Here is a 17,951-nt window from a genome sequence, read left to right on the forward strand (position 1 = left end):
CTTCTGGATCGTGTTTAGATACGGCTTCTTCTTTGAACTATAGAGTTTTAGCTGGCAACGGCGGATGGCACGGTGAATTGTGTTCACAGATAATGTTCTCTGGAAATATTCCTGAGCCCATTTTGTGATTTCCAATACAGAAGCATGCCTGTATGTGATGCAGTGCCGTCTAAGGGCCCGAAGATCACGGGCACCCAGTATGGTTTTCCGGCCTTGACCCTTACGCACAGAGATTCTTCCAGATTCTCTGAATCTTTTGATGATATTATGCACTGTAGATGATGATATGTTCAAACTCTTTGCAATTTTACACTGTCGAACTCCTTTCTGATATTGCTCCACTATTTGTCGGCGCAGAATTAGGGGGATTGGTGATCCTCTTCCCATCTTTACTTCTGAGAGCCGCTGCCACTCCAAGATGCTCTTTTTATACCCAGTCATGTTAATGATCTATTGCCAGTTGACCTAATGAGTTGCAATTTGGTCCTCCAGCTGTTCCTTTTTTGTACCTTTAACTTTTCCAGCCTCTTATTGCCTCTTATCGTCCCAACTTTTTTGAGATGTGTTGCTGTCATGAAATTTCAAATGAGCCAATATTTGGCATGAAATTTCAAAATGTCTCACTTTCGACATTTGATATGTTGGCTATGTTCTATTGTGAATACAATATCAGTTTTTGAGATTTTGTAAATTATTGCATTCCATTTTTATTTACAATTTGTACTTTGTCCCAACTTTTTTGGAATCAGGGTTGTAAAAATTATATATATAAAATTTAGGGCTGTCGAGGTTAATACAATAACGCATTAACGCAAATTCCTTTTGACGTGTGATTAATGCATGCACGTTCTGTGCCCCCTCCCCCCATAGTTTGGGAAATCAGGAAGTGACCTGGTGCGAGCGAGCGATGTAACAAGTAGCTGGTCGGCGTAAGTTGTGAAAAAGTGCATTTATATACAGAGTCAACTTGTATTGTTGTGTTCTGATTGTTTATATAAAATGTGTGTATTTTTTGTATGCTTTTGATGGTCCAGAGGGGAGAAAAGAAAAAGAAGCCGTGTTAAGGTCCAGGTGTGTGTGTGTGTGTGTAAGCAAGCACACAGGCTGCACACTGGAGTGAAAGAGAGTTTTTGTTTTATTCTGAGAAATTTGAGAGTTATGTAAAAGTGTTTATAAATGCAGTTTTTGCTCATGAATGTATTGTACATTTACCAGTGAGTTACTGCGTTTTACTGGAAAACATCTTTGAGCTGTGTGGCTTAACAAATGCATTTATTTGGGTTTTGTGTTTTTATTTTCTTTATTTGAAGATAGCCGTTACTGTTGTCCAGAGTCCATGTCACAGAGTTTGTTTAGTTTATTTTATCACATAGTTTGAGGCTGGAAGTTAAAGTGCATATCACAGGTAAATTCAGGAGCAAGATCAATGTAATTCTCCTATTTTATATGAAACTTTGGTCAAATATCTGTCACATTCTGCATTCTGTGAATTTTTTTTACCTTGTGCAATACCAGAAAAATTCAGTTGAAATCGAGCCATTTGAGGCGAATTGGTCCACCTCTGAAAAACTTGGCATTTGAATTTCCCGGGAAACATTGATTTTCATGACGTCGCGTGCAGGACGCCTCCCTCTGAATCCTACGTCAGCGCTGGTTTGTTTATGAGAAAACGACCTGGTGGTTTTCTGCAAATTTCTTCAACGTTATCGCGTAATTATTAAAATGGTTAACAGATGTATCGTAGGAGGGTGTAGCAACACCAATCATGGTGGGATTAGCACTCATCGTTTTCCAAAAGACCGGACAATGAGAGAGAAATGGGAGCGCTTGGTCTACACAGGCTGTGCACTGAAACCCTGCAAAGCTCGCGCAGCCTGCTGGCGCTTCCGCAGATGACGTCATGATTCTGGCTCCAGACTCCCTTGGGATTTTTCCAGACACGTTTTATTTAATTTTTTTCTGCTGTAGACAGATGGCCTTGTGCAAAATTACCCTTCTGGATGAGTGTGTAAAGGGACATACTTTCATATAAAAAAAAAAAAAAACACGAAATTGCTCCAGAATATGCCCTTTAAGTCCAGAACTCGAAGAAAATACTACTGTATATTGTTTTGTTCACGCTGAATTGTGTTAAACCCTCAAAATTATAACGTTAACACTGCTTTCATTTATTTTTTTTAAATGCAGTTGTGGGAATAAAATATCCACAAAAATAATTTTTGCTGTGTCCAGCCTTATCCTTCCTGTCTTGGCCACATACGTTTGCATAAAGCAAGCGTATTTGTCCACTCCCACTCCCCAAACACTTGAAAAATATCCATTTAAGGTACATTTTAGAATAGATTCAAAAAAGTATGATTAATTTGTGATTAATCGCAAGTTAACTATGGACTATAATGTGATTTAATCGCGATTTAAATGTTTTAATTGATTAACAGCTTGAATATAATTGCACTGCTCAGCCGGAGTTTATGCGAATACCTTGAAATATAGGTGGAAAATATTGCGGATCGGTTTTCACTCATTTTTAGGGGTGTTCACACGGCAGCTTTTACTCTGGTGTAGCACCGGGGCTGCCCCGGTAGAGCGTTCACACGGTACAAAGTTATACCGGTGTAGCCCCTGAAAGCTGCTTAAACCGGTGCAAATCTAACCCTGCTCGGGAGGTGGTTTAAGAAATTTACTCCGGAGTAAATGCTAGTTTGCGGGGCAGCACCGATATAAAATGGGACGTCTGAACGCTACAGGGGTAGACTCGCTACGCGTGAGGAGAGTTGATTACATATGGGCATTGCATAATTTGCATCCTGGTATTTTGCGCTTCCAAAATGGCGAATATCAACAAGAACAGAACCGCGTGTCTTCCAGTGTTGCCAGATTGGGCGGTTTTAAGTGCATTTTGGCAGATTTGAACATATTTTGGGCTGGAAAACGTCAGCAGTATCTGGCAACACTGGTGTCTTCATCCACGTTGTTTTCCCGGCGCTTGGTGATTCCATGACAACTGGGAAAAGGAAGTACATTTTCACGCATGCGCGTATTTCATTTCCGCATTATTACTATCGTATAGCACGGTCGCAAAAACTGCCGTGCGAACGCAAGTGGGGCTGCACCGGTGCTAATACGCTTCTCTCTAGTAAGCAGGTTTGTGACGTGTGAACGCTCCACAAAATTTACACCGGTGTAAGATATATCGCGACAAAATGCATCGCTGCAAATATGTGCCGTGTGAACACCCCTTTTAACTAATCCATGGTCTTGGATGCAAAAGCATTTTCACTGCTTTGTTTGTCTCCCAATTATGTGACCTCTGTTTTAGAGAGTGTAAAAGACCTGATTCGCTACCTGAGGCATGAGGATGAGACAAGGGACATCAGGCAGCAGCTGGGAGCCGGTCAGATCCTCCAGAATGACCTGTTACCCATCATAACTCAGCATGGACAGGACAAACCTCTGTTTGATGCCTGCATCAGGTATATTTGCCAAACCTGACATTAGGGGATGGTGATGTAGGGAAATGATCAGAATATGAAACACCCCCCCCCCCCCCCTTTTTTTTTCCCTCTTTTTTTTTTTTTTTTAAATGACCACTTCAATTGCACTCATACTCACTCTCTTCATGTGCTAAAACTGTTTGTTTGTCATGGTGGAGTGCCCCTCTCTCTCTCTCTCTCTCTCTCTCTCTCTCTCTCTCTGTACGTGTGCACGCTCTTTATCTCTCCATTTAAAACTATTGTGTGCTAATTTTTTTGTAACAGATTAAAGGTCCCATGGCATGGTGGTTTGTTGATGCTTTAAACGGGCTCGTGGAGGTTTCCGGATGTTATATCCGCAGCCTTTCTCGAAATGAACCCTCGGCACGTAAATATAGCCTCCTGGGAGAAAGCCCCATTTCAGCGCTTTTCCCAGTGCGTCGTTTTGCTAATGAGAAGCAGGAGGCGGGGAAGGGTAGAGGGTGGGGGCGGGCCATGGGGGGAGGGGCTTGACCAAGCTGCGCGCACACATACTCGCTGCTATCAGCGCCTGTAGCCACGCTGCTAAGACAAAACCCCGTTCTCCCTCGGACTCCTTTCGTAAACTCAACGTGACACAGAGAACAGAGTGAGAGTGTTCGGAGTGGTAGTTTATGAACGTATAATACCCTAGGCTTGAACACGCACTCCATAACCAAAGAGGATAGAAGCAGCAACTACAGCAACATATCGCTTATCCAACAGAAGACATGCATTGCGGAGCAATAGTCAAACATAAGCTCATAAGTTACAGTCAATTTCCAGACTAAACTCAGTTTAACAGAGCATGCTGCATGCTCTTTAGTTTTGTAGCGCAGATTACCTGGCTAACTGCAGGAAGCGGTTAGCTGCACAGCTAATGTAGCCATTGCTAGGCTAACGCACCGATTTTAAAACACGGCAAAACGACCAGTTATACACTTACTTGTTCGGTGTTTGTGGCTGATGCGGCAGGGATGCTTGGTACGGACCCAGGCTTCAGTGACAGTTGATGTGCAAAACCTGCCCTGTACTGTCCCAAGTTGTGGAAACATTCCTCAGGAAAATGCTTCCGACAAACATACACTGTCTTAGGTAGACTCCACGGCGTATTATTGAAGTAAATAAAATTAAGCCACTGCGTCTTCAGGGGCTCTCCCGTCGGCAGTAAAAACAGACTCTTTTCTGTGTTGTCACATCCATGTACAGCGCAATTTCCATGTTTCGCTCGCTTAGGTGATGCCATGTTGTTGTGTCCTCTATGGTCTCCTCACTACAACTGGGCGGGGCAATCCATACAGTGGGTGGGAATCCAGAGGGGGGCGTGAGGATCATCTCCCTTGCTGACGTAGTAAAGGGAAGAGCTTATCAACGCGCCGTTTTGACGCGCCATTCTCAAATGTTGGGCATAGTTTGGTTTACACATTATGAAATTTCTAGCCACTGGGGTGACTTAAGAAGGTCAGAGGAACTCATTTTAACGTTAAAAAACCTCAAAGTGAAAATTTCATGCCATGGGACCTTTAATAAGTAAAATGTCATTTTAATGGGAACACACGTGGGAAATACTGTATGTGTCATGTTTTTATTCTCCACTTCTGTGTGTTAAACTAAAGACCGATTAAGAGTGCTTGATGTGTCTGAATGGCATTCAGTTTAAAATATGGAATTAAATTAGCCTGCTGAGAAAATTTTAAATGAAAACCTGCTTACATTTGTTTGCAGGCTCATGGTGAACTTGACCCAGCCTGCCCTTCTCTGCTTTGGAAAAATCCCAGATGATGCCACTTACCGACACCATTTCCTCCAGTTGGTGACTTATTTACAAGGATATAAGGAGGTCGGTCTAATTTCAATAAAGAGCTTTAACTTGGGTGGTCGTTATGATATCAGTGGATATGAATATTTATTAATCCGTTCTGCTTCTAGGCGTTCGCCAGTGAGAAAGTGTTTACAGTCCTGAGTGAGACGCTGTACAACCTGCTGCAGTTGGTGAGTGTTGGTGAATGGAACCCAGTATGTCCACTCAGGTTGGCGAAGGCATCGGAAATTTTTAGTCAACCAAAAAGAATTTATATAGAATGAATGCAAAAATTTGGTGGTGAAAAGAAAAAAGTAGGCTCGTTTCTGGTTTTGAATGTACAAGAGAAAAACAGCGATGGTGACGCATCTTGCTTGATCTCATTTCTTTTCCTTTGTTGTTTCTTGACCAGGATTGGGAACAGAGGCAGGAAGAGGATAACTTATTGATTGAGAGGATTTTGCTCCTTGTCAGGAATGTGCTGCATGTCCCTGCTGACCCCACTGAGGAAAAGGTTAATGTGCTTCAGTTTGTTCTTGGAAGCTGTGTGTGTTTATTAGGCTGTATATATGCTATACTGTGAGTTGGCCTAGTGCAGGGGTGGCCAACCAGTCGGAGCCCAAAAGCCACAATTCTTACTGTGTTACGGCAAAGAGCCACATCGGCACATGAACATGGGCACACGAATATTTTTTTTTTAAAGATTTTTTTTTGGGGGGCTTTTTTCACCTTTATTGGATAGGACAGTGTAGAGACAGGAAATGAGCGGGGGAGAGAGAGAGATAGGGAGGGATCGGGAAATGACCTCGGGTCGGAATCGAACCCGGGTCCCCGGATTTATGGTATGGCGCCTTATCCACCTGAGCCACGACGCCCCCATGGGCACACAAATATTACCCTTCCTTCTGCGCGCGCGGACACACACACACACAGCCACGTTGATGTCACACTCCAACTTAACCAATGCCCCACACCAACATGATAATGATACATTTACTGCAGTACCAAGACCACAGGCCAGTCATTTTCAACAGTGGCGACTGGTGAAGAAATTTGTAGGTGGGGCACAAAGGCAGACATTGTTTACATGTGGGAATTCCCCCCATTGGGGGGGTTCCGGGGGGCCTCCCCCGAAAAATTTTGGATTTCTTAGATGCAATTTCCTGTATTCTAGTGCATTTTGGAGTTACCTGTTTAACATCGAACATGCAAAAGCCATTTTGATTCAGCTTGAATTCTCAATTGCATGACCTGCACAAGACCTGCATTCAAATAAATAAGTATTCAAATAAATACAGTCAGTCGGAAAATGGAAATTACAAAGTGCTAATTTAATTTCCTCAAACAGTACAAGCTCCATAGGCACTGGGAACAGTGATCAGTGCAAGTGCAAATATAGATAAAATATAATACAATGCTCAAATTTTTGAAAGAACAACACACACGCACACACAAATTGATAACTGGAAAACAAATGAACAAATACATAATGTATATACACTACATGCCAAAAGTTTGGACACACCTTCTCATTCAATGTGTTCTGTGTTCTCATGACTATTTACACTTACAGTATACTCTACTCTCACTCAAGGCATCAAAACTGAATGAGCACTCACCCACTACTCAGGCTTGCGCGCCCAAACGCACCTGCGCATTTGTCATGATGTGAAAATACCGTAATGAAACCAAGCGAAGCACCTTTAATAAAATAACCGTAATTAACTGCAGTGAAGCGAAAACGCACATAAAACCACAAACGAACACCAACTTGGACGTGAAGGTGAGAGCCGCATGACACCAGGCAAAGAGCCGCATGCGGCTCGCGAGCCGCGGGTTGGCCACCTATGGCCTAGTGGTTAGCGTGTCCGCCTCTCGATCAGGAGATTGTGAGTTCTATACGTGGTCGGGTCATACCAAAGACCATCATAAAAATGGTACCTACTGCCGTCTGGCAAGGCACGCTGCAATACAGATGCGAGTGGGGAGTCAAACTCTCGCAGTTACCAGAGGACCAGCCCCCCACTGTAACCCTAGCTATGTAATAGGCGAGAGGCCGAGGGCTATAGAAACGGAGATCGGTGCCGCCCTATGCGCCACATGGCGTGGGAAGGGACTTTGATATATGCTACAGTGGCATGCAAAAGTTTGGGCACCCTTACTGAAAATGTCTGTTACTGTGAATAGTTAAGTGAGCAGAAGATGAACTGATCACCAAAAGGCATAAAGGTAAAGATGACGCATTTCTTTTCAGCGTTTTCTGCAAGATTTGTGTATTGTTTTTGTTTTGTACAATTAGAGAATGAAAAAAGAAAAGGAAAGCCATGCGAAAGTTTGGGCACCCCAATACATTTGAGTTCCCAGGTAACTTTTACCAAGATTCCAGACCTTAATTAGCTTATTGAGCTGTGGCTTGTTCAAATTCTTCGTTAGGAAAGGTCAGATGATGCGGATTTCAAAGCTGTATAAATTCTCTGACTCCTCAAACTTGTCCCTAAAATCAGCAGCCATGGGCTCCTCTAAGCAACTCCCTTGCATTCTGAATAATAAAATAATTGATGCTCACAAAGTAGGAGAAGGCTACAAGAACGTAGCAAAGTGTTTTCAGGTAGCCGTTTCCTCAGATTGTAATGTTATTAAGAAATGGCAGTTAACAGAAACAGTGGAGATCAAGGTGAGGTCTGGAAGATGAAGAAAACTTTCTGAAAGAACTGCTCGTTGGATTGCTAGAAAGGCAAATAAAAACCCCTGTTTGACTGCAAAAGACCTTCAGAAAGATTTAGCAGACCCTGGAGTGGTGGTGCACTGTTCTACTGTGCAGTGACGCCTGAACAAATATGACCTTCATGAGAGAGTCATCATAAGAAAACCTTTCCTGTGTCCTAGCCACAAAATTCAGCGTCTGAAGTTTGCTAATGAACATCTAAATAAGCCTGATGCATTTTGGAAACAAGTCCTGTGGACTGACGAAATCAAAATAGAACTTTTTGGCCACAATGTGCAAAGGTATGTTTGGAGAAAAAAGGGTGCCAAATTCCAGGAAAAGAACACCTCTCCAACTCTGAAGCATGGGTGTAGATCGATCATGCTTTGGGGTTGTGTTGCAGCCAGTGGCACAGGGCACATTTCACTGGTCGAGGGAAGCATGGATTCGAATAAATACCAGCAAACTCTGGAAGCAAACATCACACCATCTGTAAAAAAGTTGAAATTAAAAAGAGGATGGGTCCTACAATAAGACAATGATCCAAAACATACCTCAAAATCTACAATGGAATACCTCAAGAGGCACAAGCTGAAGGTTTCGCCCTGGCCCTCACAGTCCCCTGACCTTAACATCATTGAAAATCTGTGGATAGATCTCAAAAGAGCAGTGCATGCAAGACAGCCCAAGAAACTTGTAGAACTGGAAGCCTTTTGCAAGGATGAATGTGTGAAAATCCCCCAGGTAAGAACTGAAAGATCATTAGCCGGCTACGAAAAGCGTTTACAAGCTGTGATACTTGCCAAAGGGGGTATTACTAGGTACTAACCATGCAGGGTGCCCAAACTTTTGCTTCGGGCCCTTTTCCTTTTTTGTCATTTTGAAAATGTAAAAGATGAAAATAAATTGGTTTTGCTTAAAATATAAAGGGAATGAGTCATCTTTAACTTTATGCCTTTTGGAGATCATTTCATCTTCAACTTGCTTAACTGTTCACAGTAACAGCACTTTTGACCAGGGGTGCCCAAACATTTGCATACCACTGTATATGGCCAAAAATCTACAGACACCTAGGGTTAGGAAAAACTGTTGCGACACAGATTTGAGGCTGAGATATGGTCTTTCGGTGGCGAAGAAAAGGAGCCGTGGATGCCACGCCTACGGTCCTGGCAGCAGTCAACTAACATGACTGGGAGACCTTGGCTGTTGTTTGCATTAGCGCAAATCATCCGCCCAACGTCAATTTCATGTGCAGTCATTGGTCAACGAGAACTCATCCGTAATGCACCTGAAATCCAACACGCTGCTCCTCATGGTTTTGCCAGTATCCCTGGCAGGGGGGTTAAGGGAGTACTACCACCTTCCCACAGTGGACTCCCAGGTTAGCGGAGGGAAGGAGGCGCCTTACTGCTCCTAATGTGGACCACCCAAATTGGGGTGTCCACCCGCTACCCTCCAATCCTCACTTGACGATGCCTTTACAAGAATGTTCAGAACAGCTTTAAGTATCTCCTGGAAAGACCATCTAACAAATAAAGAACTATACAGATTTATTCCCCCCGTATCGGCAACCATCTGGAAGAGATTATTACAGTTTGCTGGCCGCTGCTGGCGCAACAAGGAAGAGCTGGCAAGCGATCTCCTTCTATGGCAGCCCAAATACGGTACCACCTCTGTGGATCGTCCTGCATGTACCTACAGTGCTCAGTGTAAATGAGTGCACCCCCTTTGGAAAGTAACATTTTAAGCAATATCTCAATGAACACAATTTCCAAAATGTTGACAAGACAAAGTTTAATATAACATCTGTTTAACTTATAACGGGAAAGTAAGGCAAATAATATAACTTGGATTACACATTTTTTCAGTTTTACTCAAATTAGGGTGGTGCAAAAATGAGTACATCCCACAACAAAAACTACTACATCGAGTACTCTGTATGGCCTCCATGATTTTTAATGACAGCGCCAAGTCTTCTAGGCATGGAACGAACAAGTTGGAGACATTTTGCAACATCAATCTTTTCACATTCTTCAACAATGACCTCTTTTAGTGGCTGGATGGAGAGTGATGCTCAACTTGTCTCTTCAGAATTCCCCAAAGAAAATAATTTCTTTACACCACGAAGGTGAAGGCTACAAGAAGATCAGCAAAGCTTTACTTATCAGTCAGAATACTGTAGCAAAAGTGGTACAAAAATTTCAGAAAGATGGAACTGCAACCATCTCACAGAGACGTCCAGGTCGTCCACGGAATTTAACACCTCGACAGGAGCGTCTTCTGATGAGAAGGGTTGAAGAAAATTGGCATGCAGGTTCACTGCGGTTATCTAAAGAAGTAGAAAGCCAAACTGGGGTGACTATTTCCCGTGACACAATACGGCATACGCTGCAGAGGAATGGCATGCATGGATGCCGTCCATGAAAGAAGCCTCTCCTAAAGCCCAGGCACAAAACAGCCCGCCTAGAGTTTGCCAGGGCCCATGCTGACAAAGATGAAGACTACTGGGACTCTATACTCTGGAGTGATGAGACCAAGATAAATGTTTTTGGAACTGACGGCTTCAAAACTGTATGGCGTTGCAAAGGTGAGGAATACAAAGAAAAATGCCTGGTGCCTACAGTGAAACATGGCGGTGGCAGTGTCCTTATGTGGGGCTGCATGAGTGCTGCTGGTGTCGGGGAGCTGCATTTCATTGATGGCATCATGAATTCACAGATGTATTGCTCTATACTGAAAGAGAAGATGCTTCCATCACTCCGTGCCCTTGGTCATGTGCACTTTTCCAACATGACTAAACACACATCTAAGGCCACTGTTGGATTTCTGAAGAAGAACAGGGTGAAAGTGATTCAGTGGCCAAGTATGTCTCCTGATCTGAACCCAACCAAACAGCTATGGGGAATTCTGAAGAGACAAGTTGAGCATCACTCTCTATACAGCATCCAGTCACTAAAAGAGGTCATTGTTGAAGAATGGAAAAAGATTGATGTTGCAAAATGTCGCCAACTTGTTCATTCCATGCCTAGAAGACTTGGTGCGGTCATTAAAAATCATGGAGGCCATACAAAGTACTAGATGTAGTAGTTTTTGTTGTGGGGTGTACTCATTTTTGCACCACCTTAATTTGAGTAAAACTGAAAAATGTGTAATCTAAGTTATATTATTAACCTTACTTTCACGTTATAAGTTAAACAGATGTTATATTAAACTTGTCAACTTTTTGGAAATTGTTTGTGTTCATTGAGATATTGTTTAAAGTGTTACTTTTTTTCAAAAGGGGTGTACTCGTTTACGCTGAGCACTGTACATCGGTCAACTGCAGGACAACACGGGCTGCCTAGTAGAAGAACTGCCTGCAGCAATGCAGGATAAAGTCGGTTGGAGAGGCAGGGCCGTGGGGGTCCGAGCTTGCTCGACACGATCATTGCGACACATTACAATTCCCCTTCTCTGTCAGCATGACAATATCCCTGTGCACAAAGCAAGCTCCATGAAGACATAGTTTGCTGAGGCTGGAGTGGATGACTTCCAGTGGCCTGCACAGAGCCCTGACCTTAACCCTACTGAAGGTTTTTATGATGGATTGGAACACCAACTTTTGTGCCAAGGCTTCTTGATGGACATCAGTTGCTCAGCCTCTTGTGTTCTTACAGGGATGTGATTTTTCCGCGAATTCGCGGAATTCCGCTTTTTTCACCTCAAAACTTGAAAAAAATGTTTCCGATTTTTCCCTCAAATCCCCATTCGTATCCTATTCGTTTCGACTTTGTTTGAAAGATGGCAGCCTCGGATTTGCATCTTTATGCCTCGATCACGGAGGCTGCCATCTTTCAACTCTTTGTTTGAAGCGAGTGCGTTCATTGGTTGTTACAGAGCGATGGGCCAATCACGTACCTCGTTTCATCTCATTGACGTAATTACGTCATTTACGCAATTACGTCATTGAGATGAAACGAGGTACGTGATTGGCCCATCGCTCTGTAACAACCAATGAACGCGCTTGTTAGCTGTACGTAAGCTCGCTTCAAACAAAGAGTTGAAAGATGGCAGCCTCCGTGATCGAGCGTAAAGATGCAAATCGAGTTAAAGAAATCGACAGAATAGTGAAAAACAAGTTCCGCTGGGAATGGTTAGAGAAAGAGGTTGCTACAGACGTTGGACATAAGACTGTGACATTTGTTCAGCGATTTCGTTCTTTGGGGAGAGGGCAGAGGTCTCTGGCTGTCAAGTTTGGGGATACTGTGACATCCCCTGCCCGAGCTACGAGCGTCCAAAGTCGGGATAGAAACGAAACCTAAGCGGAGCGCCGCGGCTCGCCTCGGGGCGAATTACGTCCCAAGGCTAGCGGGCCCTGCTCGCGCTGGTTCTTTGGGGGGGGGAGTGAGTGAGAGTGTGTGTGAGAGTGTGTGTGTGTCAGAGTTGCATGCTGACCATTAAATTGGCTTGAATTTGTTAATCATGACAAGTTTTTTCTTGTGTGTTTTGCTTGCCATTTTAGTACAATTTTTAAGTCAGAAAAACCCAGGAGCTTCGGGGGGCTTCCCCCCTTGTCCCCCCCACCAGGGCGCTGCCCTGGACCAGCTGGGGGCCTGCGGCCCCCAGACCCCCGCCTAAAATTTTCGGATAATTTCACCAGCCCCAAATCACATCCCTGGTTCTTATGACCTAATGGGCACAAATCGTCACAGCCGCACACTAAAATTTAGTGGAAAAGCCTCCTCAGAAGACTGAAGGCTGTTATAGGAGCAAAAGGGCGGGCCACGTTCATGGTTTTTGGAGTGGCATGTTCAGTGTTGGTTGGGTGTCCACATCCCTTTGGCCATATAGTGCATCTTTCAGTTTTCTTTGTCATTTGCCAATTCAGTGTGTTGGAGTAAAACGTTTGTTTCTGCTAAAAGACTGTCAGTTCCCACTTATTATCCCATTTATTACACTTTAAATTGGTGTTTCTTAATTTTGTGCCTTAATTACCACCCCCTACAGAATGTGGATGATGATGCCAGTGTACACGATAAGCTGCTGTGGGCGATCCACATGAGCGGAATGGACGACCTGCTGAAGTTCCTGGCCAGTGCTCAGAGTGAGCAGCAGTGGAGCATGCATGTACTGGAGATCATCTCACTTATGTTTAGAGATCAGGTATATCCACTTATTTGTGTCCAATTCCAAGATTTGAGTGTTTTTTGTTTTACAAAACCAAAGAATGTATGCTTTTGAAAGTTTTTAAACTTTTTCTAAATATATTTTGTTCTTTCCTGCATGTTTTTTTTTTTTTTTTTTTTTTAAAGCACCATTTTGATGCTGTTGCATGTTTGTCCTTTGTGTATCTTCTCTGCTCTCTGTAGACTCCTGAGCTGCTGGTGAGTGCAGGACAGAGTCGCTCCATACAGGAGAAACAGAAAGACACGCAAGAGCTTGAAGCTCTCAGACAGAAAGAGCTGGCAGAGAAACGGAGCCGCACGCTCCAGAGAGGAACCAGGTAAATCAGGAAGTTTTGATTGAAATTATATTTTGCGTCACGTAAGCAATGGATTCTCCAAACAATGTGGTGCCCTATGTGGTCAAATTCTAAGCAGTTTAGGATTTATCCAAACACTGATGGCTTATGGGAAGCAATTATGTGAGCTGAATCATCTGCTTTATTTTGTAATGACAATTATTGATCAAAGACAGTAGGCATGTAACAATATCAAGCAATGAGAAATTGTGATGGTTCAAATTGATGAAATAAACAATTTATTTATTATCAGGCTGCATAATCGTAGCTTTTCCTAGCTGTGATTACACTGTTCAGACAGCAGATACTGTAAAATAGTGGGAAAACATGTGACTTCACCATGGGCGGAAGTAACACAGTGGTAACGTTTCTGCGGAAGCGCGTACAAAACATTTAAAATGGGAAAGCGCTGTTATGTGATTGACTGGACAAATAGATTTGATGAGAAATTGCAGCAATCTTTTTACAAACTGCTGAAAGCTAAAGGAAAAAGAATATAAAATACAGGTAGTATCTTCATAAAAGTTTATGAGGAAAGGGCCTATTACGGTTTTCATTTTCAATAAAAGGGATATTTTAGTTAATAAAAATATTTTATTCCAACCTTTTACAAATGTAGGTAAATAATTCTTGTTGGTTATTAAGAAAATGAAACAAAAGGGGTTTTCCCCCTCCCCCAGTTTAACAAAATGAATATTTAGGTTGATAAAGAATAGGAAAATAAATGTTGCATATTTTTTGGCAATTTTTTTTTTTTTCATTTTTCAAAAATATTGTGGGGAAAATCGAATTGTGAATCAAATCGTGAATTGGGTGAATCCTTACGTGCTTAAAAGACAGCGTCAGTCTGTTGTTTCCCTGAATCGTAGCCAATACAATGAAAAAATGTTGTATAAAATGTGTTTTACGTCAAATGAAATGTATTACTGCTTTAAGGAATCTTGTTGAGGTACTAATGCCCGACATGCAAACATGCAAGGTTAAACCCCCCCCCCCCCCTTTTTTATTTTATTTTTATTTTTTTTAAAGTTTGTACTTATTACTTTTGTCATGGAAATAGGTACTGAAATGCATACAACTCTTAAAAAAAAAAAAAAACACCTTTATTTCAAATGCATGGCTGATCTCTGTTCTTTTGCCCTGTCATCAGTTTACCCTATTAATACAGTGCTGCTGCCTACTGGATATTGCAGTAACAAATATCCTTAATGGTTGGTTTTGAACGGTGTAAATGTTTGAGTGATTTTTGAGAACAATATTTCAAGTCCTCTTTTAAATACGGACCACTTTATTCGGAAAACTACACTGAGACCCCGTCCACACGTAGCCGGGTATCTGCTAAATCGAATATATTTTTCTACGTTTTGGCCTGTCATCCACATGAAAACACATCAAAAACGAATATTTAAAAAAACTCCGGGCAAAGTGAAGATTTTTGAAAACTCCGTGTATGCCTTTTCGTGTAGGCAGAGATAACCGGAGTTTTGCGTTTTAGAACGTCACAATCTGCGCCAAAAAAATTACAACAAATCTGCCCTGACGTCAAACGTGCGACCTTTGTTTACTGCAGAAGCCAGATTAAGCATGGACAAAGAGTAATGGATCGGAGTAGTGCCTTGAAAGCGTTAATTATTGTGCAGGTGCTATTTACATGTTTAATTTTAGAAGCCCAACTACTGCTCCAAGAGCACAGGCGATGTGATTAGGGGGTAGGATTTGGGGAAATAATGCCATCTACAGGTTTGGAATGCTTATGAATGTGATTGAAAACGCAGATGTTCGGTTATGTGTGGAAGGGATTTTTTTCGAAGACGAGGTGGTGTGGATAAAACATATTTTTATAAACGGAGGGGGGGAAAATGTTCGGTTTTAAAAATACCCGGCTACATGTGTACATGGCCTAATACTGGGTAGTCAAGTCAGCTTTATTGTCAAATATGCTATACATGCTCGACATGCAGCACAGATGAAATATCAGTCCTCTCTGACCCACAGTGCAAACAGGCAATGCAATAAATAAAAATAAAATAATTTAAAAAAACAAACAGTATAAACACTCTGGATGGGAACTAAACAGACTAAACACTCAAACAATATAAACAGTATAATGCCGCTTTTCCACTACAAACGCGGCTGAGTCGGGCTGAGCCGTGCCGTGCTGAGTCGAGCTGAGCGGGGCTGTTGGAGTTGCATTTCGACTACAACCGCGCTGAACCGTGCTGGCTGGAAGTGGGTGGACACATTGGGTGGAGTTAGCGAAAGTGGGTGGACGTCACGTGATGTCGTTAAGCAGCGCAAACAGTGACATCAGTGATCTTTTAAGTGGTAGTCTCACGACCCGGAGAGTAAACAATAAACATGGAGGACATGGAGTCGTTAGTGTTGCTGGTCTTGGTGCTGTGGCTTGTTGTCACCGACAACGCTTACAGATACTGGCAAGAGCGTATAGATGAGGCGAGGCGCATAAGGCTTCAGAAATTCTCATAATTCGTAATTATTCTCCTTCTTCCGGGTTTACGGTGTTTACAGATCCCAGCGTGCTCGCGGGGTGTGTGTGGGCATGTGAGGACACTCCTCCTCACCAATCAGTGCACAGGGGAGTGTCTGCTCACGCCCCCAGCCTCACTCGGCACGGTTTGGCTCGCTTCAGCCCCACTCCAAAACGGTGCAAGTTTTAGGGGCTAAGCAGGGCTGAAGCGAGCTGAGTCGTGCTGGTTTTTGGTAGTCGAAACGCGAGCCGTGTCGGGCTGAAGTGAGCTGAAAAAGGGTAGTGGAAAAGGGCCAAAAATAAACAGTATAAACACTAGATATGAACTAGACGTAGACTAAACACACATTATATGTATGTATATATAATTCATTACACACACACACACACACACACACACACACACACACACATAAATTGGTGCAAATAAACAGACAGTCAAGGGCACTTGAGGTATAGCAGGTAAACATGAAATAAGCAGTGTAAACAAACTAGCAGCTGTTAAGGTGAGGTAGTGCGGAATAGTGCAAATGAGCGAGGTAAAGTGAAATGTGCGGTCCCTGAGTTCAGTGTGTTAATGAACGATGAGATGTACGTCTCTGTGTGTGTTGGGGGGGGAACTGTGAGGATGACATGTCAGATGCTGAAGGGGTGTGTGTGAGTGGAATCTGTGGCAGGGGGCAGAGGGGGGAGGAGGGGCAGAGGGGGGAGGGAGTTGAGCCTCCTGACTGCCTGGTGAAAGAAACTGTTCTTGAGCAGAAGGGTAGGGCTGCCCTTCTAAAACACTTTCAGTTCTTCATGGTATGGATTCCATAAGATGGTGGAAACATTATTTTAGATTCTTGTCCGTGTTGACATGATTACATCATGCAATTCCTGTAGATTTTTCAGGTGTACTTTCATGCTGTGACTGTCCTGTTCTACCATCCCAAAGGTGTTCTACTGGATTTAGATCCAGTGACTGTGAAGGCCACTGAAGAACAGTGAACTCATTGTCTTGTTCATGAAACCAGTTTAAGACAGCTTTTGCTTGGTGACATGGTGCATTATCATGCTGGAAGTAGCTGTTAGATGATGGGTGCATTCTGGCCATTGTGGATCCATGGATTCATGAAGTTGGTGCCAAATTCTGACCCTACCGTCTGTGTGCCTCAACAGAAATTGAGATTTATCATACCAGGCTACATTTTTCCAGCTTTGGTGAGCCTGTGCCCATGGAAATGGAACCCGGTGTGGTCTTCTGCTCTTGTAGTCCATCCGCCACAGAGCTGCTATGGCCTTTCTGTCAGCTCGATCCAGGTTGTCTGTTTTCTGTTGACTCCTCTCAACAAGACATTTCCCTTTGCAGAACTGCTGCTCACTAGATTTTTTTTTTTTTTTTTTGCGTTACTGCCACACAATTGGCCGATTTATATAATTTCATGACTGAGTAGGTGTCTTGGCTTTCCTAATAAAGTGTCCAGTGAGTGTGTATAGAAATATTTATTTATGCAAAATGTGCATAAAGACAGCAGTTTTCCCTTCAATGGCTGATCATGAACATTATAGTGTGGTGATAAGCATGTAAGTGTTTTCCCCAGAAAAAAATTTTATTCTGGCATGATAATATAAAGACAATTGAGCGCCAATGTCGCAAGCGCCAAAGGCGTGAAGCAAAACTAGGGGGGTCCGGTGGCATGCCCCCCTGGAAAATTTTTTGAAAATAGATGCTCTCAGGTGCATTTTCAGGGTCTCTGAGAGGTTTTAGATACATGATTATAGGATAGATTTTACCAGTGCTTCAATTATCTCTGACCTAAATAGTATTAATGTATACACATTTGAAATTTCACCTTAAAGTTCAACATGCAAGGGCGGCACGGTGGTGTAGTGGTTAGCGCTGTCGCTTCACAGCAAGAAGGTCCAGGTTCGAGCCCCGTGGCCGGCGAGGGCCTTTCTGTGCGGAGTTTGCATGTTCTCCCCGTGTC

General features: G+C 43.0%; 1 protein-coding gene across 1 annotated transcript in view; it reads left to right on the plus strand.

Annotated features, from left to right (window-relative positions):
• Positions 1-17,951, plus strand: part of timeless (timeless circadian clock) — a 105,624-nt gene that overhangs the window by 15,647 nt on the left and 72,026 nt on the right. The window contains exons 3-8 of the mRNA XM_060910727.1: positions 3,320-3,473; positions 5,217-5,331; positions 5,421-5,483; positions 5,705-5,806; positions 12,983-13,138; positions 13,345-13,478. Of these exons, the coding sequence (XP_060766710.1) occupies positions 3,320-3,473; positions 5,217-5,331; positions 5,421-5,483; positions 5,705-5,806; positions 12,983-13,138; positions 13,345-13,478 (724 nt within the window). The remainder of the gene's footprint in view (positions 1-3,319; positions 3,474-5,216; positions 5,332-5,420; positions 5,484-5,704; positions 5,807-12,982; positions 13,139-13,344; positions 13,479-17,951) is intronic.

Source organism: Neoarius graeffei, chromosome 26 (genome assembly GCF_027579695.1).
Source record: "Neoarius graeffei isolate fNeoGra1 chromosome 26, fNeoGra1.pri, whole genome shotgun sequence".
Taxonomy (NCBI): Eukaryota; Metazoa; Chordata; class Actinopteri; order Siluriformes; family Ariidae; genus Neoarius; species Neoarius graeffei.